At 48.7% G+C, this 22688-nt stretch overlaps 1 protein-coding gene across 2 annotated transcripts in view; it reads right to left on the reverse strand.

The window, feature by feature from the left end:
• SHROOM2 (shroom family member 2) overlaps positions 1–22688 on the reverse strand; it is a 132724-nt gene that overhangs the window by 11936 nt on the left and 98100 nt on the right. For both annotated transcript variants that reach the window (XM_044911667.1, XM_021680889.1), the window contains one exon: positions 5429–6109. In XM_044911667.1, the coding sequence (XP_044767602.1) occupies positions 5429–6109 (681 nt within the window). The remainder of the gene's footprint in view (positions 1–5428; positions 6110–22688) is intronic.

Genomic DNA, 22688 nt, shown 5'->3' on the forward strand with positions numbered 1-22688 from the left:
GGCCAGCACACACCCACAGGGGCCTACGTGGTTCTGGGGCCGCGGGAGGACTTCCCTACAGAGCGGCTATGTTGTGAGTGGACACTGAGCACCACGCATCCGCCGGCCCCAATCTGAAGCTTCCTCACGCGCTGTGTGCACCGGCTGTCACCCTCCGCCTGCCTTCCACCACTTCAAGCCACCCTTCACACGGCTTCTCAAACCAGCCACACAAGGATCTGGCAGCAAACACAGGGCACACCGCTTCTGCATTAGTTTAAGTGACTCACTGAGGACACACTTTTCCTTAAAAAAAAAAAAGACGGGGTTGGCACCTGGGTGGCTCAGTCAGTTAAGCGCTTGACTCTTGATCTCAGCTCAGGTCTTGATCTCAGGGTTATGAGTTCAAGTCCCACATTGGGCTCCATATTGGGTGTGGAGCTTGCTTTAAAAAAGGCGGGGGGAGGCACCTGGGTGGCTCAGTTGGTTGAGCGTCTGACTCTTGATTCGGCTCAGGTCATGATCTCAGGGTCGTGATACTGAGCCCCACGTGGGGCTCTGCGCTGGGTATGGAGCCTGCTTAAGATTTTCTCTCTCTCTCTCTCCCTCCCTTGCCCCTCCCTGTCCCCCGCTCGCACATGCTCTCTCTCTAAATAAAAAAAAAACCAAAACACAAAAAACAAACAAATAAAAACAAAAAGAAAAGAAAAAAATTAATAAAGAAGGTTTTGCAGTGAAAGGAGCTGGGGAGGACCCACACGGAAGAGAGACAACATGGAACTGGTCGGTGTGATGGGGCTTCATGCAGGATACCCTGAATGCCGCTTGGTGCCCTCAGCTACACCTTGCCGGACCACACCCAGGGACCCTGTGGGACCAGGGCCACCGGGACAAAACTGTTTCAAGTTATTTTTTAAAGGACATATTGGAGAAAGAGAGCCATCTGCTGGTGCCCACGAGGGAAGGAAAAAAGAAGTCAAAATCATGAAGCCAAAGTCCCACACCTGTTTCTAACTTAGTGTGCTAAGATCACTTCTACAACGTGACCCTAATGGACCGAATTTTGTGCAGCACAAGGAATGCTCCAGTGCTCTAAATTAAATGCTTTTCTTTGCCTCGTATCTGGCAGCGGGGAACACAGTATGTTTTCTTCCCTGTTCACTGCACTGCACAGGCTAAAATAATTTTGTATTCTCTTCTCTCCTCCAGTAGAAATCATTAGATGTTTTATCTAGGTATTCATGTACAGTCCTCGCCTAATGCCTTCTTTGTGAATAAATTTTAAAAGGCCAGCGTTGTAGAAAATACCATTTACATGTGCTAAACTCCAGAAGGAAACTTTTGGTATCTTATCTAAGCAAAGAAAGAGAGACAAGAACCCCTCTTCATTCCTTTCATTCCACACTTAGAAACCTGGACCACCTATTACCAAATTTTATTTATGTATGTATGTATGTATGTATGTATGTATTTAATCACCATACATTACATCATTAGTTTTTGATGTAGTGCTCCATGATTCATTGTTTGCATATAACACCCAGTGCTCCATGCAATACGTACCCTCTTTTTTTTTTTTTTTAAGATTTTATTTATTTATTTGACAGAGAGAGACACAGCGAGAGAGGGAACACAGGCAGGGGGAGTGGGAGAGGGAGAAGCAGGCTTCCCGCTGAGCAGGGAGCCCGATGCGGGGCTCGATCCCAGGATCCTGGGATCATGACCCGAGCCGAAGGCAGACGCTTAACAGCTGAGCCACCCAGGCGCCCCAATACGTGCCCTTTTTAATACCCATCACCAGGCTAACCCATCCCCCCACCCTGAATTTTTTTTTTTTAAAGTCAGCTCTATGCCCAATGTGGGGCTTGAACTCACAACCCTGAGATCAAGAGTCTCATGCTCTCCCGACTGAGCCAGCCAGGCACCGCCCTCGTACTGACTTCTAAGTCCACCTCTATTTATCTTCTCCGACTTGTGGAGAAACTGGATTTCCAGGGCAGGAGGACACGAAAAAAGAACACAATGAGAACACGTTCTTCACACGCTGACCTACACTTTCCAGCAAAGCATCTCTTCCTGATCTTTTCTAAGCATACATGGTCTCTCCTCTCAAAAACTGTCCAGACTTCCACATTTAAAAAAGTCTGATGAACTTTTACTTCAAAGCCAGGACAAAACACAACAGATCAGACCTTACCGCAACCAGAGCTCATCAATTCCGAACCAACAGGCAAGAGCAGAGGGACGGAGAAGGTGGGGTGCGCCGAGCCCCGCTCCACATCTGTGCCCCGTGGCTGCTCTCAAAGCGCCTGCTGCCCACGGGAGCCCGGCCCCAACAGCAAGCGCTCCACGCAGCTCTGCTCACACCCACTGCCGAGGGAGCCCGTCAGCCGCATGCTGCGCCGGCTCGCGGCAACTCCAGGACCCACTCAGGAGACTCTCAAACGCACAGGCTCGAGGTGGCAGCGCTAATGCTGTGCCCGTGGCCGTGAGGGAGCCATCCCGGCACTCTGTGCTCGGACACTCCCAAATGGGAACAGGCTCTCGGGAAAACGCTCCTGAGAACACTTCTAGGAGTGATCAAATCCCTGTCACTGGCCACGGCCAAAGATGCTGCTGGTCAGCGTCTCCATTTTGCAGTTTCAACAAGAAGCCTGGAGAGAACTTTTAAAGATTTGAAAGTAAGCTACCTAGTTTCAGGACAAGAGCTGATGCATTTTTGGGGAGGGGGGAACATGAATGCCCATTCAGAAATTCCCCAGAGGGAAGGAATGCTGCACCCTGCTGGTCTCGGCAGCTCGGCGCCTGGCCCACGGGAACTGCTTAGCAGGTGCGCGAGTGTGGGAGCCTGCCCTGACCCCCCCCCGGCGGGTGCCCCGGCAGGCGGCCGGCACACGCACACTCGTGATCGAGGGGTAACTGGAAGGAGGGAGACACCAGACATGGAGGGAGAGGAGGTGAGCAGCTCAAGCTCCAGAACTCCAGAAGTCCGCAGAGGGCAGGGCAAGAACAGTATCTCTGAGCCGAGCTCAAGTGACAGGCAGCGTGGGAAGCCCTGCCCCAGGCACGCTTTCCTCGCGGACCCGTCGGTCGCTGACTGTGGACACCGAGCAGAGCCAGGACCCCTGGGCCCTGGCTTCTCCTTTGTCTCGTCGGTCACTGGGATTCCACGCTTTCACACCAGGACTGATTGACAGCACACACCGTGGGGAACGGTAATTCAGTCCCTTATGAGCGACTTCCTTGGTAGCAACTTTCGGAAGCGGCATGGCCACCCTTGGCGCCCCCCTCCCCGCGCTTCCCGAGAAGAGCAGAGAGGACGTATTTGGGGATGGGTCCAGACGCCGACCAGAGTTCAGGTCTTTGTGAGCACTTGTACAGCAAGGGACATGCTGCAAAGCCAACCCTTTCTGGCCCCAAGGACATGGCGGATGAGAAAACTCAACACTGTGGGTCCCCAAAGACCCCCCGCCCTCCCCCCACCCCCCGCCAGGATCTTCTACAGTATCGTCACGGCTTACTGAAATGCCTCTCTAGCTCACAGGAAAGACAGAATGTGAAAATCAACACTTGCTTCAGGCAAGGAAAAATGAAAGCCACTGCCTGCTTCTAGGGCGAACACGGGTCAGGAGCACCGTGGGGCATGTGGCGGTGTTTGTCCGAGGGGCCCATGCTGCTCGCCCTAGCTCCGCAGGACGCAGGATGGAGGGGCCGAGGCTGGCTTGCTTGCCACAGTGTCACATACCTGCCCCACCACAGACAGCCTCTCCTTCCTCTCACGACTTGCAGTGTCACCTGCCATGGCAAGGACATTTCAGTGATACCCACGTCGTAAACGACATAAAGCACAGCTGTGGCCCCCGGGGCAGCTGTGGGTTCAATGCCACACTTGGACACGCAAGATGATACCAGGAATGTCCTCCCTGCGGAGATATTTTGAAGTTCAAAAAAAAAAAAAGAATAGCTTGAGACTCTAGAACAGGAAGGTCCAACAGACCTTTCTGGGAACGATGGAAATAAGCAGTATCAGTGCCCCCAGCTGCACACTGTTCCGAATGATGTGCGGGATTTATATTTCTCACTAACGGATGTTCCCATGGCCCCATATGACTGTTGGCGGCCGTGTGGGACAACTGGGGACATGCCAGGCCAGAGCGTTCCTGGCTGCGGGGCGGACCTGGGGACCGCAGGATGTGGCACAGCATCCCTCACCTCTGCCCACGAGATGCCAGGAGCAATGCTCCCTCTTCAGTTGTGACACCCCAAACCTCTCCAGACACAGCCAGATGTCCCCTGGGGGCAAAATGGCCCTTCCCCAGCTTGAGAACCACTGCTCTAGAGAACAAGATGAAAATTCTCCACTTCTGGGGCGCCTGGGTGGCTCAGTCGTTAAGCGTCTGCCTTTGGCTCAGGTCATGATCCCGGGGACCTGGGATCAAGCCCCGCATCGGGCTCCCTGCTCGGCGGGAAGCCTGCTTCTCTCTCTCCCACTCCCCCTGCTTGTGTTCCCTCTCTGGCTGTCTCTCTCTATCAAATAAATAAAATCTTAAAAAAAAGAAAAGAAAATTCTCCACTCTTCCAGTTCTCAGTTCTTCAAAGGCCCTCAGACAGGAGGGAAAAAGGAAACAGTCGGTGCTTCTGTCAGCCCCTGCCCGACCACACTTATCAACGTCTCAATGGGCATGACAGACGATCCCGTGCCTGACATTGTAACAACAGCACCATGCACTAGAATAGATGTTTCCTCTGCTTTAACAAAAAGTGTATACCAGCCTGGCTTTTCACCTAAGACACAGAAAAACAGTGTGGAGGGCTGTTGGTTCAGCGGCCAACTCTTGGGTTTCAGCTCAGGTCATGATCTCAGGGTCCTGGGGATCAAGCCCCACATCGGGCTCCATGCTCAGTGGGGAGTCTGCTTGAGACTCTCTCTCTCTGCCTCTCCCTTTGCCCCTCCCTACCCCGTGCTCGCTTGCACTCTCTCTCTCAAATAAAGAAAATCTTCAAAAAGAAAAAGAAAAAACAGCATGGAAATACTGGATATTATGAAAAACACCATTTTCTCCTGAAGGTCTCCTGCTTAGTTTAAACCGGATTCTGATTACAAACAGGTGCTTAGGGAACACACAGCGCTGATGGGCACATGCCTGTGGATGATGCATATATCAACGCTGGCCTTGGGTGAAAGGGACAGGGGATGGCCCCCCACCTCTATCACATCCCCCTTGCTCCTGTGGAACAGGACAGCCCCCCAACCAAGTTCAAAATCCAACTGACCACTGGAGCTGTGGATTCTCCCTCATGGAGTCAGTCCCCAGAGGCAACTTAAAATCCAATGTGTGTAGCTGAAGCAAGGTACCCGGCGTCCACCACCCAGGAAAGATGCACCACAAACCTCCTACGGGAGCTCAGGAAAGGGGAAGCGCACAGGGCCACTGTCCCAGAATAGTACCTTGCAGAATTCTCCTCCTGGATCAGCAGGGGAGGTTTGTCTGTCAGCTTCTGCGGAGCGAACTGAGGAGAAGGGGAGCGAGAGGTCTCCATGGCGGACGTCTGCAGGGGCCGGAACTTGGAAGGGAGCAGGGCCTCACGCTTAGGGCAGGCTGTGTGCTCATCTACATGCCGCTTGCCGTGCTCGCCAGAGGCCCTCACACCGTCTTTGGGCTGCGCACTGCTCAGTTTCTCCACCAAGGCACAGGGGCTGTGGGACAGGGACAGGCGGTCCACACACGCCTCCAGGGCCTCCGGGGACTGGGGGGAAAGGGGCCTGCTGGGGGCACCTAGGTGAGGAGCCCCAGGTGTGCCACCGGCCAGGCCCTTGAGTTGCCTGGGTTCACGTTTGGGTGGTGGTGGCCTCTGTGGGGCCGGCTTCTTGGGGAGCGGTGCAGTGTTCACGGGCCTTGGGTCCTGCCCCCAAGTGTGCAGGGCCGAGGGGGCGCTCGGCACGTGTGGTCCTGGGCCAAGCGTTTCCTCTGGGTATCTGTAATCTCGAGGTAGGGTCCCCGCTCGGCTGCGGGCCTCCTGGGGCACCTCTGGAGCTTCCCAGGCGGGAGGTGGCTTAGAGAGCTGGGACGGCTTCTGAGAGTCCTGCTGTGCTGTCGTAAAGGCTTCTGGACCCTGGGCATCTGCTTGTCTAGAGGGAGAAAGTATAAAAATGAGCAAGTGATTCCAAGTAACATCTTCTCTCCAAATGGGACTAGAACCCAGATCTGGATAACCTTCTTAGATCATTTTAAGGAATTAAATTCATATACAAAGTTTTCCCACACCTGTCTCCACTGCAATTTGTAATGCAAGAGACAAAATCCAAACACGTGCTGGACGACATCAGGCTGGATGTTGGCACACCATGTCACAGGATGGGAAGTATTAAAAACACATGCACACATATCAGATGCACACACACACATACATGCATACACAAGTTGCATTCTGGGGCAAAAAAATTCACACAAACATTTTTAAAAACAATGTTGATGAAAATTCTCATATGGCTATATTCAGAAATACTTATTTTGTGTTGCAACAGTATTTTTATGTGGCTTACTTTGGGAAATTGCCATATGCAAAGGGATAGAACTTTCTAACATGAGCCACAAATCCATTTATGAATAAGACCTTTAAAATCAGTCAGGTATTATTAAAAATGAGGAAAACAGACTTTTGGGCACTGTAAGTGGTTCACTGGTCTTTCCATCCTGTGATCCGTTTCCAGTTCTATCTTCACTTTCTAGGCACATATGCATGTGTTTAATATGTACAGACACACACACACTCCCCCACGGAAAGGTCCCCCCCTCCGAAAAAACACACCCACGGGCAGGCTTCACGTGTGTGGTTATCTGCGCTGTAGCCAACGCTCATGGGCTAACAACGATCAAACTTGCAACAAAGCAAGGGGCCATCACGCCTTTGCCAACACATGGTTTCTTCTGACCTGAGTCATAGAACGAGCCTCTGATGGAATCTTCCATTCAGGGAAGAGCAGTTTTTGCATTGAGGAGACAACCGTGTTGTTAAAGGAAACTCTTAAGAAGGGCAGCAACGGGAGAAGCAGCAGACAGAGCACCAGCAACCCAGAAGAGACGTAACCTACTAAGTAACAAGCAGATAAGGCTTTCCTCCTGACACCCAGGGCAGGAGCCTCATTCCAGCACCCACCTTGTGACCTAGGAGTGAGCCAGCCTCCTGAGACAGGATGCCTCGCCTGAGTGTTACAGATGTCCCAACCCGCACCCCCCCAACCCCCAGGCTGCTGTTCTGTAAGTCCAGTGCGCCCTGCGCATGTCCCTCTGACCATGTCCTCGGGAGAACGGGCCCCTCCAGGTTCAGCAGATGCTCAAGAGCAGAGCCCAGACCATGCCCAATTCCCTCCCCTTCCCCACGGTCAGCCAGCTGGGGCCAGCCTCCCACCCTGCACTGTAGACCACAGCCAGACATAGCCGGACCCTGCCCCACCTAGAAGCTAGAAGCTCTCCATATCTGGAAGAGGACACAGGAGCTCAAGTCCTAGCGGGGCCCAGAGAAAGGGCAGTCTTGTTGTCTGCTGGCAAGATGCTGAACACACCGCCTAGGCTTAGAAGACACATGGTGGCAAAACAGCCAAGCACAAGAGCTTAAAATACTAACCCGGTTCCAGGAAGTTAGATATTTCAGAAAAAAATACGTTATCAGGTACACACTAAAAGAAACTAGAAGTTTTCAAAATAACTTGAACATAGCAACGGATGTTCAGAGATCAGAGTCAAGCAGCTGTTTGGTTACCAATCGCATTTAAACTCTGTCGAGCTGAGAACGCAGTTTGCGACTCGTAACTCACAGCTCAGGTGTCTTGCCGCGACGGGTAGGTTTGACCTGCTTCGGGGGAATGAATGCCCTTACGTCCCCCGTCCGTTTCACCCACTGTGCCTCTTAAGCTCATAAAACCTAATTCACGACAATTTACAAACGCCTCCCCAATACTTCATTTCAAAGAGCTGAGCCACGTTTGCAGGTTTTCTCCTCTCCTGTGAACATGCTTGAAATACAGCACCCACAGACCTGCAGGAAAGCACCTGGTGCCGCTTACTTAACTAAATATCCACCACCTAACAGACACTCACAATTCAATTAGCTACAATGTATCGCTTAAATCTAAGTGCTTTTGGCCATCCGGATTCACATTTCATACTTTAACGAAAAAGGAGCTCTATTTGCAGAGTGCATTAGACAGGATGTGCGGAGATCTGCCCAGAAACACAAGAGAAGTCACAGATGTGAAATAAGGACTCGGAGCAAAAGATGGGCTGCATAGAGTCTGCCCAAGGGCCACGTCCCGGCTTCTGTCAGGCACAAAGTACTTCCTGTCTTCCTGGTGGGGCATCCTTTGCAGGACTGTTCCCCAGGGGAGGCATGCATGCTGCATGGTCTCTCCTGGTCCTAGCAATGCGCTGCACCCCAACACCGCACTGCAGTTAGACTTACGTTAGCACAGCAATTTCAGCGCCAACCTTGTCCCCACCCCCTTATTTTTTCTTTACTCCTCCACGCCACCAAACTTACAAAGTCAAAGGTATAAAACCACTAATGGGTTTTTCTTACTCCAGTTAGGAATTCAGGAAATCAGGGTCACAAGAAGAAGGACCACAAGTGGGAACCTGGGGCTCTGGTAGGGTCGTGTTCCGATCTGTTTCTAGTAGGTTCCCAGTGACTGCTGAGTAGAGAACGTGTGTGTATGTGTGTGAGTCTGTCCCATGTACGCTGCATGTGTGTCTGCTGCGGACGTGTTAGACGCATCTCTGTCGGTCTCTGTGTAATAATGTATGTATATCCCCGCGCTCCGCTTTTTTGAATCTTCAAGTACAAAGTCAATGGTGATAGTAAGATCCACAGATAAAGAAAATAAGGATGTCTTAGGGATTTGCCAGCAAGAGCATCGAAGCATCTGCTCCTAGGTACACACGGGAGCGGCGAGTCAAGCCGTACAAGGGAACATTGAAAAGGCAGCTGCATTCTAGAGTCCGAGCAACTGATATGCAGCTTAGGTTGCTCACTGTCCCGAAGAACATGCTAATGACATGTTACCACGGGGAACGCTGCTCCTGCAGGTCCAGGAGGAGGGAGGCCTGGCGGGCTCTATGCACTGGAGACTCCCTGAGCCCCGTGACCCGCTCCAGGGCTGGACCCCGCACCACGCCGTTCTTCCTCATGGGCCTGGCCTCTGCGGGGGCAACGGGAGGGGAAAGGTCTGCAACAGGGCAGCGAAGCCAAACGGAACGAATCTGAAAGGAAAATCCCCAGGAAAGGCCATGGTGAATGCCGCTCAGCGGCCCAAACACCCTGTGATAGGGCAGAAAGGACTAAAGGGCCGAAAGGAAAAAGAATATATATATATACACACACATACACATACAGACACACACACAGCAAATGCTCTGGAAACCCCATGCACACTGCTCGAATTCACATCGACATTTTTGATCTGGGTGTGGAGACGGCCAGGCCCACGTCTAAATGCGGTTTCCGTATCTGAGAGGTGGCAGCTTTATTTCCAGATTCCATCTGTTCATGATGAGCCCTGGGACAGCACTGGATTTCTCTCTCTGGGTCACAGTTCTCTGCTCCCCCTTACACAGGGCCCTCGGTTCCTGGTCGCCCCCAGCACGGGACTGGTTTCACTCTCCAGTGACTCGTGGTTCAATCTCCACTCTCCTCACTGGGCTTGTACACACCAGGTGGCTGGGCACGCAAGGGACACTCACGCCTGAGTACAGGTCTCCTGAAGGAATCCCTGGTGTCTCCGTTGATCTTCCTGTCTCCCAGGGAAATCCCAACAGACTCACATCACCTTGGGGAAGAACAGGCAGAAAGCTCTTCTGTCTACACACCACGGAAGCCAAGTGACATGGGAAAAGGAGATGATGGGCAAGGCATGGGAACGCCAGAGAGGTAATCAACCAGTCAACTGACCAATTCACTAAGGAACAGACAGAAACACTCTAGAAACATTTCAAGCAGCATGAACACCCAGCAATAACGGCCCTGCCCACTCTTTCCTGGGAGATGCCAGATGACCACAGGACTTCGCAGACGGTGAGCCCCCCTGCAGGTAAGGAGGCTGTCTGGTTGTCTTATCCCAGTGTCCAAGCATGCAAATAACATCTACCAAACGAATGGAGAGATACACTGGTGAGGATGGAGACAGCAGTTTCCCTAAGTCCTGTTCCAACGCTGTGTCTTTTTTTTTCCCCCTTTTAAGTGCCTTCTTTTTTTTTTTTAATTTTTTTATTGTTATCCAACACTGTGTCTTTTTTTTTTTTAAGATTTTTTTTTTTTTTTTTTTTTGAGAGAGAATGAGAGAGAGCACATGAGAGGGGGGAGGGTCAGAGGGAGAAGCGGACTCCCTGCCGAGCAGGGAGCCCGATGCGGGACTCGATCCAGGGACTCCAGGATCATGACCTGAGCCGAAGGCAGTCGCTTAACCAACTGAGCCACCCAGGCGCCCCAACGCTGTGTCTTATAGAATCACCTTGTGGGAGGATACGAGCCCTGAAATCATTTTCAATTCAGTCCTTTCTTTATTGCAATGTCTTCACTAAAGTTTTTCTCTCTGTGCCAACCCCAAATAGGCTCTCTTTTCTGTGATTCTAATGTGGGGAAAGCAATTACTTTAGGAAATCAGATGAATGTTATTTCTTCATTGTCCTAACAGATGGATAAAAAGATTTGCTTCCTTTGGGTTTTATTTTTGCTTGTAGGAACTTGGATGGTAACAGGAATGAAGTGAAATTGGAGAGACTGATACGTCATTTGTAGTTAAGTGGAGGAGAACAGATTAATAGAGAGATTCCAAAACCAAATGCACAAGCACAGATTTCAGGAAGGGCTAGCGTTCAATCACAGAAAACTCCTACATTTAGAGATCATAATCCGTGATGGCCCCGCAAGTATCCAACTCTGTTTTCAGAACACGTGTTTTGAATCTATTCCAGGCCTCTTTTGTTTTTATGGCTAGAGACTGTCATTCCTGGTTCCAAGATGTGACATTTGGGGAAAAAAACAAAAAAAAACAAAAATTTTTTTTTTAAACAAAATGAGGCAAATTCCCTCTGCCAATCAAACCTCCAGGCCAGTTAGAATCAGAAGCACAGACAAATGGAATAAAAATGACATTTGCATGTGATCTGTTAGCTGAGTTTTCTCCTGGCATTCTCTGTTTTTGGCTTCCTAAAAATATGTTTTGTGCAAAGTTCAAAGTGTGGGCAAGCCTGATACCAACTGCGATTTTTTTTTTTTTAGAAGTGGCCGAACTGATGAAATCAGGATTTCAGGGGCGAGTGGGACTGGCCAATGCCGTTGCTCAGCCACTGGCCACAGACTGCACTCAGCCTGCTCTGCAAGTCTGACCTGTGACTCACCAGGACGCCACTAGTCTTCCGAAGCTGCAGGACACAAGAGTGTCCTCAGGGATGCCACCGGTCACCCCACGGCCCCAGTGGAGACCTGCCATCTCTTCTGATGGGTGTTCAGGTGCTCTGGTTTGGCTGCACGTGTAGCCAGCCAGGATCCCCTCCCTCTCAGCACAGGTCAACCAACGTCGGACCAGAATATAACGGAAGCGGACATGAAATGCAAACCACAGGAGACACAGGGAAAAGAAAAGTTCCCTCTCTCTTCTGACCCCCTGGACAGCTCTTTCCACAGGGCATGGGAAGCTGTTACCAATTTGAAGCTGATCTAAAGGAAACGGAAAATGTCATAAATATTCGAGGCTTTTTGCTCCTCCCAGGCGTGAGGTTATGCTATCCAAATTTATTTCTGGGGTTTGTAAAAGCACTGTAATGCTGCAGATACACACAGCCTCTTCAGACTCTGTCCTTACCCCAACGCCTCACTTCCCTCCCACCCAGAATAACCCCTGCCCTGATGGACGAGAGCAGGGCAATGTTTTTGTCTGATGTTTTGGTTTTATAGCTTTTTTAAGGCAGACCATTTCCACCAAATATAGGAGGGCACATCCAGTCAACCCCCAGCATGCACTCCTTAGGGTCAACCACTTTGCACTCCTGGTCCATCTTGTTTCCCTAACCCACGCCTCCAATTCTCCACAGCATTCTGAAGGAGTGTAGGGGATGACTTCAGACATACAAATCTAAGCTCTCCTCAACCATATCCCATCAGAAGCCAGGCCTGGCAGAAGTAGGGGCTGATGAGGACACGCATGCCTGCAAATCCATATCTGAGTGAAAGCCTTCTAGCAATCTCAATTTTCTGCCAGTACGGAGAATCTGTGCTCTATGGGACCTTCCCCTCCCCAATTCCGTATCTCCATTTTTCTAACCACTTGATCTGAGTATTAAACGCTACTCCTGAAACTAATCCTTGGCTTGGCATGTCCCTCCAAAACTAGATTATTATCATCTGAAAAACGGTGACATTAAGTGCCCCTGGCTACCAACCTTGGAGGGATCAATCCTTGATCCTTAATCCTCCAGCCAGAAAGGCTTCTCAAACCCTGGGCCCAGGGGATCTGGCTCTTGGGCTGTAGTTTGCCAAACCCTGGTCTAGAAGGCAAGGCAGTATTAATTCCTTAAAAATTCAAGCTCATTTTGAAAAGTACTATGAAGAATGTATGAGGAGAGTGCCAAAGGGGAGAAGAGCTCTTTACACAAAGAGCAGGGTCTGCTGAGTTCTTCTAAAGCTATGATTTTATAACTTTTATGGCCATTTTTTAGTTATTAGTAGGAGCAACGGTCTCTTGTGACCAACCTCACGTGAACCAGAGTGGAGTGCCACAAACTCGCTGGAAATCGTTAGAAGCGGTTAGAAGGAAAAGATCAGATCAGATTTTATGATGGCAGACATTTCATTCAGCTCAATAATAGTTTTGGGAACATCTCTGACGCCTAAGTTTTAATTGGGTGTGACCTGTTGTTAATAAGGACTTAAATGCTACAAGCATTAGGGTACAAGTAATGAGCAATAAATGAATTTGGGTTCACCTTAATTCTTGCCCCCTACATCTACACGCTTTTCTTGTGAGCCACTTAAGTTTTTAAAACCACGTGTTTGAATTCCTAGAATCTAGCTATGGATCTGGGAGGCCTTCAGGTTACAAAACATTTTTACAACTCTTTTCTTCTCCACACCCCACCCCAATTTTACCAAGGTATTGTTTAAACACTGTAAAATTCAAGCGACCTCCGGTCGGGGTAAACGTGCAGAGTTGTGCGTTCACCACCACAATCGAGTCTAAATACAATTGCACAGCCCCAGGAAGTTCCCTCTTGCTCTCAGGCAGTCATTGTAGCCCGGCTTGAAACCCCTGTAAGTTACTCTGGGTTCTTATCTGGAAGGAAAACCTACTTCAGGCAGACGCAGAGGATTAAAATTCCTTAGAACTACAAACCAACCCCCACTGAAATGACAGGGAAATGCCCCATTTCAACAAATTTGAGGGGGACTCTAATCACAACTTTCACAAATTAAATTTTCTGAAAGCAAAGCCATCTTGCAGCGACTTTTCCAGGCTGTTAAATAAAGTATTCCGTGTGACAGATCCCCCGTGATGGGCATTTCCAATCTTCTTCTCTCCTCCACTGACTGCATTTTACAAACATGCACACATTTTCGTCATAATTAGCATGGAAAGTAGATAGCTGGATCCTCTCCCCTGGAAACTTCCAGCCCCTCCTCCCACCACCACCAAATCAAGGCCAGAGTGCTTGATTTTGTAGGCTCCCCCTCTCATCCTTCCCAAGCCACCTGCCACTCCGCAGGGACCCCCGTTCCGGCAACATACGTTTTGGCCAGGGGCCCTCCTCTGCCACCCATGCCTTGTGGTTTCCGTATCTCTGCTTTGATCCACACTCTTTAGGAGACGCCCCACAGACACCATTCCTGTTTTCTATAAGATCAAAATGAAGTGCAACCTTTTCCATGGAGCGTTTCCTGGACCTGTTGACAAAGATAAGCCTTTCTTCTGCTGAACCCCCATAAGGATTGAATCTCTGCCTGTTTGTCCCCAAACTGTTCTCAATTCACCTGTGTTATTTTCATTTACTGTCGCTCCTCCTGGGTACACTGGTAGCACCCACTTCTGTCCCTGGGCCTAGCACAGTGCCTACCACAAAGCAGGCTTCAGCGAAGACTCAGTGAGGTAACAGGGAGGAACGGAGGAAGCGAGGGAGGGAGGGAGCGGGGAGAGGAAGACATGGCTGGCAGGCTGATTCTCTCCTGTCTACCCTGCATCACAGCATTTACATTTATTTCTGTGTCCCTCCAGAATGCGTATGTTAAATCCTAACACCCCCCAACGGGAAGGTGTTAGGTGGCGGGACCTTTGGGAGGTAATTAGGTCATGACGATGGAGCCCTCAGCAATGGGAAAGCACGCTTGTACGAGAGAGAGCTTGCTGCCCTGCTCTCTGCTCTCCCCCACTGTCTCCCAGGTAAGGACACAGCAGGAGCACAGCCGGCTGCAAACCAGGAAACGGGTCTCACCAGCCAGCAAATCAGCTGCACTTCCATCTTCGAATTGCAGCCTCTGCAACTGTGAGAAATAAATGTCTGTTGTTTCAGCACCTGGTCTATAGTAATTGGTTATGGATTATTTTCCCCAAGAAGAGAGCATAAGATCCTTCAAGGGAGATTCTCTCTGTGCCTGATTCAATTTTATAGGCTCCCTGGCACCTGACCACACAAATACAGGTCAGTAACCAGAAACAGAGCGATCACCTGAAGACCTGCCCACAGAGATCGTGCTTCTTCTGATCTCGTGGTAATTAAAACATAGTAACTGGCGATTGAGTGGCCCTTTACTCTTTTGAATGTGTTTGTATCTATGGTTATATGGCTTCTGTTTATTTTATTTTGACATACTTATACCCTGAGTGATCAAACGTCCCGGGGTGGCGTTATCAAAGGAAACCACACAGCAGGTGCATTAAAATGAACACAAACACATCCCAGTGAAAGAAACCAGAAGGGAGAAAGACACAAGCATGGACAAACGCTCAAATGAGCGGACACTAGAACATACGGAGGTGTGATGTTGTGCCTTCGACGGATCTTCAGGTTTCTGCCAGCCAGAGCAGTAACGGTGGCAGGAGGGCCCAGCGTACTGGGAAGCCAAGGACATCTTGATTCTTCAGCAGAGACAATCCTCTTACTAACCTCCACTTGCAGAAGGCAAACACGACAGACACAACTCGGCATTTCCAGGGGACTGCAGCCCCAAGAGCCTAAGTCACTTGCCCCCTGACCTGAGCTAGCGTGGAGATGTTCATCTCTGATTCCTGCTTTCTCTCCACAACACCACATTAGACATTATTCTAAAACACCTGGGTTCTTCTCTGCCCGGGCAGTAGAGATGCTGGAGAATATTGCAGGTGGTGGTCTACAGCTCATAGGAAATTCATACCCACAGAGCCCCACATAGTTATGCTTTCTGCGCAGTAACGCAAAGACCACCACACAATTCCCAGGAGCCAGGAGCCAGCAGAATGGGAATGGACTGCACACAGCCAGCAGGCAGGGGCAATGACATGATAAACACTAGTACATTAAAAAGGAAAAAACCGTAACCAGCCATTAATGTGTGAAAAGCACACAGCGCACTTCAGCCATCTATTTGCCCCCTGAATAACAATAATCAAGAAAGGCCCCACCCCCAATAGGAAAATGAACACAAGATGTGAGCAGTAACGAACAAAAGAAAAAAATACAAATGGCTAGCAAGACGCAAAGTTCGACTTTGCGTGTTCCTGAGAAAATGCAAGTTAAAAATGAAATAACTAGGGGGTGCCTGGGTGGCTCAGTCGGTTAAGCGTCTGATTCTTGATCTCAGTTCAGGTCTTGATCTCAGGGGCGTGGAGCCTACTGGAAGGAAGGAAGGAAGGAAGGAAGGAAGGCAGGCAGGAAGGAAGGAAGGCAGGAAGGAAGGAAGGAAGGAAGGAAGGAAGGCAGGAAGGAAGGAAGGCAGGAAGGAAGGAAGGAAGGATGACCTTTTTTGCCTATCGAGTCACAGAATTTTTTTAAATGTCCAATATGGACAAAGTTTTGGGAAAGGCAAGATTGTCCTAGGCTGTTGGGTGGTCGGGCATAAACAGTACATACGTCATGGAAGGCATCTTGGGCATACTTCCCAAAAGCCTGCCTTATGATTCCAGATCTAGAATTTAATCCTAAGGAAATCAGCCTGCCAGAACATGAATATTTCACTACAAGATGTTTGCTGCAGTATTACCTATAACTGTGAAAGACTGGAGACAACCCGAAAAGTCCACAGGACCTCTACTGGCCACTCATATCTTAGAATGCCATGCATCGTACACAGAACTTCCCTCTATTTTTACTAAGAATGTTTTAGTTAGTAAAGCAGATTTTAAAATAACACGTCCTTTTAAAAAAAACTGTAGGGTCGGGGCGCCTGGGTGGCTCAGATGGTTAAGCGTCTGCCTTCAGCTCAGGTCGTGATCCCAGGGTCCTGGGATCGAGCCCCACATCGGGCTCCTGGCTCAGCAAGGAGCCTGCTTCTCCCTCTCCCTCTGCCTCTCTCCCTACTCATGCTTTTTCTCTCTCTGTGTCTCAAATGAATAAATAAAATCTTAAAAAAAAAAAAAACAACTGTAGGGTCGCCTGGGTGGCTCAGTCGATTAAGCAGCTGCCTTTGGCTCAGGTCGTGATCCTAGGGTCCTGGGATTGAGCCCTGAGTCACGCTCCCTGCTGAGCGGGGAGCCTGCTTCTCCCTCTCCCTCTGCTGTTCCCCTGCCTGTGCTCTCTCTCTCTCTCGCTCTCTCTCTCAAATAGATGAATGAAATCTTTAAAAGAAAAAAAAAAACTGTATACACAACTAAGGAAGCTGTATCCTCAAATCAGTAAAAATCCTGACTCTCAGAAACATACGTGAAGCTTATAAAATAAGGAGCCATTTTGAATGTGGGGTAATTAACTTGGTAAAAGATGAAAATTTAGTCAGAATAGTATATTCCCCCCATAATTTAAGAGAAAATCGTTTGCTTCAGTTGTCTTCCTCCTACCACAACTGCATGTGACCCAAAATTCTGAAAATCCCACACTTGAGACTGTCTAATTATTGTTACTCGGCTGAACCATATTTGGAAATGCGTGATTTACTCAATAGGCTTTAGATATATTTGTTGTACGTGAAAGTTGACCTTACAGACTGTATTCCTTTATAAAACGTCGCACATGTGAGTGCATAGGCATTGCACATATATACACACGTACATGCACACGCATGCATGTGTATGAGGTTAAACACCTTCCTAGCGCTTCTCGTTATTCTAACCTTTCATGGCCTCGGAGTATGTTTAAGGGCCCACTGGCTAGACTTTGTCACACACGTGACGCAGGGGACACCCCAGGGCGCTCCGTTTGCTAGCCGCTGACTCTATGGGGCGTTTGCACCCAGCCCCGAGGCGGGTTTAGCCGTGCGGGGTGCTGCCACGGAGTCAGCAGAGGCTGCTGGCTTGCACCGCAGGCTGCTGACAGGAGCTCCCCTATCTGTAAGTGAATCTCAAAGGTATCACACACGTGTGTCTCCTCTATATTTCTATGCCTTCTTCCACACAAATGTTGGCAGTAGAGGACTCAGGCAATGCGACCTATGGGCCCGGAAGGTGATCTTAAGGGGAATTCAAGTCCCTGGCTTCTCTCCCTGAGAAGGAAAAGCTGTTACGGCTTAAAGAGACCTTAGAAGCCAGTGACTCTAAACTCCTTCTTTTATGGACAAAGGAATCGAGGGTCAGAAAGGTTGGGTGAGGGGCGCCTGGGTGGCTCAGATGGTTAAGCGTCTGCCTTCAGCTCAGGTCATGATCCCAGGGTCCTGGGATCGAGTCCCGCATCGGGCTCCCTGCTCCTTGGGAGCCTGCTTCTCCCTCTGCCCATCTCTCTCTCTCTCTCATGAATAAATAAATAAAATCTTAAAAAAAAAAAAAAAGAAAGAAAGGTTGGGTGACCTGCAAGTTACACCCACACAGGCTTGGGACACACGTCCCCAGTCTCTCTGTCTGGTGAGGGGATCTCTACTACACACCCCCTTGGGAGGCTGCATGGCAATTCCTTCTCACTTGCACCATCAGCACACTGGATATGGGCCGCAAAAGTTAGTAAGAGACTAGGTTTGGCAACGTGTGCCCCGATTTCCACTCAGCCCGTACTTACCTGTAGGACCTTTTCAATATCAGAGGTGGGAGGTATGAATCAGCAGGAACCCACCAGGTTAACAACCAGCCATACTGCATACAAGGGCTCTCTATGAACCAGCTGTGTGAATCCAGTCACTTAAGGCCCAGTTTACTGTAGAACGAACACGGTATACAGTGTGGTTAGGCCCAAGATATGTGTGTATGTGTGTGTGCGCGTGTGAGACAGAGAGAGAGAGAGAGAGAGAGAATGCTTTGTGAACTTTAAGAATTAACAGAAGGGATTCTGCAAATGTTTCTTTTTTTTTTAAAGCAAAAAACTGACTCTAGGATCTCTTCAGACATCCAGCTATGTGTACAAGCCTCCCACGAACGACCTGATTATCTAGGAAAAGCCAGCTAGAAAGCACAAGTGTCCGCTAACCAGGGAAAGATAGGTTGATCCAGGGGACAAAAAAACAGCAGCTCTTGTTTCTGCTACTTCCCCACCTTGTTCTTCTTAAATTTTAATGCACAGAAGAGGCAAAGAATTAAAGGCATTAAAAGTAAAACAAATGGGGCGCCTGGGTGGCTCAGTCGTTAAGCGTCTGCCTTCGGCTCAGGTCGTGATCCCAGGGTCCTGGGATCGAGTCCCACATCGGGCTCCCTGCTCAGCGGGAAGCCTGCTTCTCCCCCTCCCACTCCCCCTGCTTGTGTTCCTGCTCTCGCTATCTCTCTCTCTGTCAAATAAATAAATAAAATCTTAAAAAAAAAAAAAAAAAGTAAAACAAATGCATGCCAAAGGCCACATGACATATTAGCTTCCCAATATACCTCTGAAAAGCAAAGGTGGACTTTGGAGAAACAGCCAGTCCATGCAAAACAAGGAGCAGCAAGTATACACTTACCAAGGTCACGTCACTCCAGCTGGGCAACTGACGCCTAATACAACCCGTATGGTTAATACCAACGTATACGGTTATTTCTAGTACTCTTCTAAAAAAAATTGTTTCTGCGTGTATTCTGTTCATGCATCTCTGAGAATACCCTGCAAATTTTTTCTTTGAGGGGTGTGCGTGTTCATGTGAGAGACAGACAGACAATGTTTTTTCCACCATGCATGACAAAAAGCAAGTGTAGAGATGTACCTCTTTCTACCATCTGTGGAACACTTTTCTGCAACACAATCATAAAGAATATTTATACAATACCCCCTTCAAAGATTCTGCTTCGCAAGGAAAATATGCCAGCCAGCCAGCCAGCCAATCTGTACCAAATTTTCAGATATTTTATGTGACATGTTTCATTCATTCTTTCTGTAAGTCTTTGATGTGTAAGGCTCTTTAATTATTTAGTTATAAATGCTGCCAGGTAGATTTCTGAAAATCTTTCTTCAAACTCCCTTTCCTTTTTCCTTCTCAACAGCATGACCGCTAAAACATGCATTTTAAGATAACTCCTACCCATGTGAGTCAGTAAATGCAGACCCAAACAGCAGAGGCAGGTGTGTGCATGTGTTCACATACACACATATATATGCAGCAATTTCTCTGAAGATGGCATCCTCCCTCCACACACAAAAGCCTCCGTCAGTACAGTCAAGGCATTTCAATCATTTAGAAACACGGCCACAAATGTTTCTTTCACAATGCAAAAGATAAAAAAAGATCCCTAGCACATGTATGGTAAGACCTGTAAAGAAATGTCTAAACGGTCACAACCATACCCGAGGGCAAAATCTAAGAACTGGAAAATACTGAGAACCACACTGATTCCATTTTCTCCACTGTGATGTTTTCACTGCAATTAGCAAGCAGGCTATGTGTGAATTTACCCACAGAGCATCTTTTCATGACTCAACATGCACACCTGATATTGCTGCTTTCCCCCCACGCCCCCACTTCCAAGTGGCTGACTCACCATTTCCTTTCAATATTCGCATTCAGGGTCTCAGTCATGAAAATACTGATTTCTTACTGGCATGGAAAAAAGAAAAGGCCAGACAAGCAACCCGGGTCTTCGTGCAATGCTGGCCTTCCGCAGGGAAGGCAGAGGTCTGTGGATCTCACGCGGGGCAAGGCTCCCACATGCCAAGGCTGCCAGTCACACCAGCACGATGGCTTGCAGCCCGGAACACAGTACTGAAAGGCACTGCCTTCTAGTTTCAGTGCACTTTTAGCCAACTGCAGAGACCAAAGCTGCAAAATTTGCACGTATCTCTCAGCACACATGCAGCACACGCGTAGCGTGCCTGCACACATACGTGCATGCATGCAGAGCTCGAGCTGGGATCTGCACCCCAGTTTGCATTATTTTTCATTTTCAGGCAGAACAATAAACAAGGGAGATGTTTGCGGATCTCCCCAGATCTTAGCCACCGCACTGTGAGCTGACAACCTGCTATTAAAGACAGGAGAACAAAAGAAACACCCGTAAGTACAAAGGCTAGCAAACAGTCCCATCCCGGGTGAGCTGCCTTCAGAAGAAATGCGGGAGGCTCTTACCGGCTCCCTGCTCCCTGCGTCTGCTCCCTGCTCCCTGCTCGCTGCCGTCTGCGCGGTGGGCCGTGAACACAGCGGTACGCTTCCTCCAGGGACCGGCAGCCGTGCTCTGCCGCAGCCCCCGGCTCTAGCTGCCTCCAGCACGGAGGAGTCTCAAAGCCATGCTCACCACAGCTGGCCTGTCTGTGCCTGCTGCCTCGGGAAGGACAAGTTCACGCAGGCTCCGTCAACTCTAACCTCCGGGACTCCAACAACTCCTCCTGACCTCAGGGGGAACATTCCCAAGGCTTCGAAGCTTAGACCCCCAAGGACTTGCCCTTTTTAAAACCCCAAAAGGCTTGGGTGTCTTCCTCCTTATAATTTAAAAGGGGGAAACACAGGAAAGCCCACTGAACATATTTTACTCAGCTTTATCTATTTAGCTATGCTAACCACATAGTATGTGTGATACACAGTTCAACTCAACCATTACAAAATCAGATGGAACAACGAAAGAAAAAAATCCCACTGAATAGCCTAATTTATATCTATCTGTATTCTATCTGTACTCTTGGGTTTATTACACACTCATTAGGAACGTAATCCAGCAAACAACTAACAAAGTATTTCCGGAAGTTTTACTGTGTGCAAAGCATTCAGTGAGGAAGACAAAGAAGTCACGGGCTGACTGTGACTTACCAGCCTGTCATTTCACAATGATCTGTATTTAAAGTCCCTGCCCTCCACCTCCCTTCCTAAAGCAGCCCAAGACCTCGGTGCCACTCCCATACAGAAAGCACCCTCCTTCCTAACAGCCCCTTCCCATACCGAGAGCCCCAAGCCGTCCCCGGTCTTGTGCTTACCCTTTAGAATTGGTTTTCTCTTTTCAACCTGCTTCTGTCAACCCCTTCTGAATTCACGATTTCCGAGTCTTGCTCATTTAACCAAGTAACACATGCTACTCTGCAGTATGTCCCGGATTACTGCTCTATTTTTAAGAGTGACTTTTCCCTTTTTTCCACACCTGCTTGATCTTAAGCACTGTGCCTATGCATTAATGTTATATCCAGTCAGCGTTTAAATAAGTTTGCAAGGAAGGTTGCTATGGATATCTCATCATCCATAGGTGATGAGAAGCATCACATTAACTTAGGTGACCTGAAGCAATCACACTAAAAAGGAGCATGAGAATTTGAACCTGTGTCTTCAACCCCAAAGCTTACATTCTTCCTACGACTTCTCATCTCCACCTATTATTTTACCAAGGACACGATCCTATTCCTAAGAGAGGGTACCATCTGCCCCAGGCCATCTCCATGACCTTAACACTCAGTGCAGGGTGCAGGGCCATCCACATAACACCTATCTAGTAAGAATCTGGTAGCTGATTAGATATTTTGCCATACTCACTGCTCAAAAGGTATGTTCCTAATATTTACAAACTGAGTAACTCAAAATGCATTATAAGAATATGATTTTAGGGACACCTGGGTGGCTCAGTCGGTTAAGCGTCTGCCTTCGGCTCAGGTCATGATCCCAGAGTCCTAGGATTGAGTTCCTCATTGGACTTCTCCCTCTCCCTCTGCCTGCAGCTCCCCCTGCTTGTGCTCTCTCTCTCTCTGACAAATACATGAAAAAATTTTTTTAAATCTTAAAAAAAAAAAAAGGAATATGGTTTTAGGGGCGCCTGGCTGGCTCAGTCAGTAGAGCATGCGACTCTTGATCTTGCGGTTCTGAGTTCAAGCCCCACGTTGGCTGTAGAGATTATTTAAAAATAAAATCTTAAAAAAAATTACAATTTTAAATAAAAACTTCATTTTAGAATGCTCTTAGATTTACAGAAAAAAATACGACAATAAGAGAGTTCTGGTATCTCCAATACCTGGTCTCCCCGACAGTTAACATCTTACATTAGTATGGTAACATTTGTTATAATTAATGAGCCAATCTGGGGACATTAATATTAACTGAAGCCTACACTTGATTCAGGTTCCTTTTTTACTTAATGTCCTTTTTCTGTTCTGTCCAGGGTACATTACCTTTAGTTGTCACGTCTCCTTGGATTCCCCTAAGTAACAGCTTCCCAGAATTTCCTCCTTCTTGATGCC

The sequence above is a fragment of the Neomonachus schauinslandi genome, chromosome X (assembly GCF_002201575.2).
Source record: "Neomonachus schauinslandi chromosome X, ASM220157v2, whole genome shotgun sequence".
In the NCBI taxonomy this organism is placed as follows: Eukaryota; Metazoa; Chordata; class Mammalia; order Carnivora; family Phocidae; genus Neomonachus; species Neomonachus schauinslandi.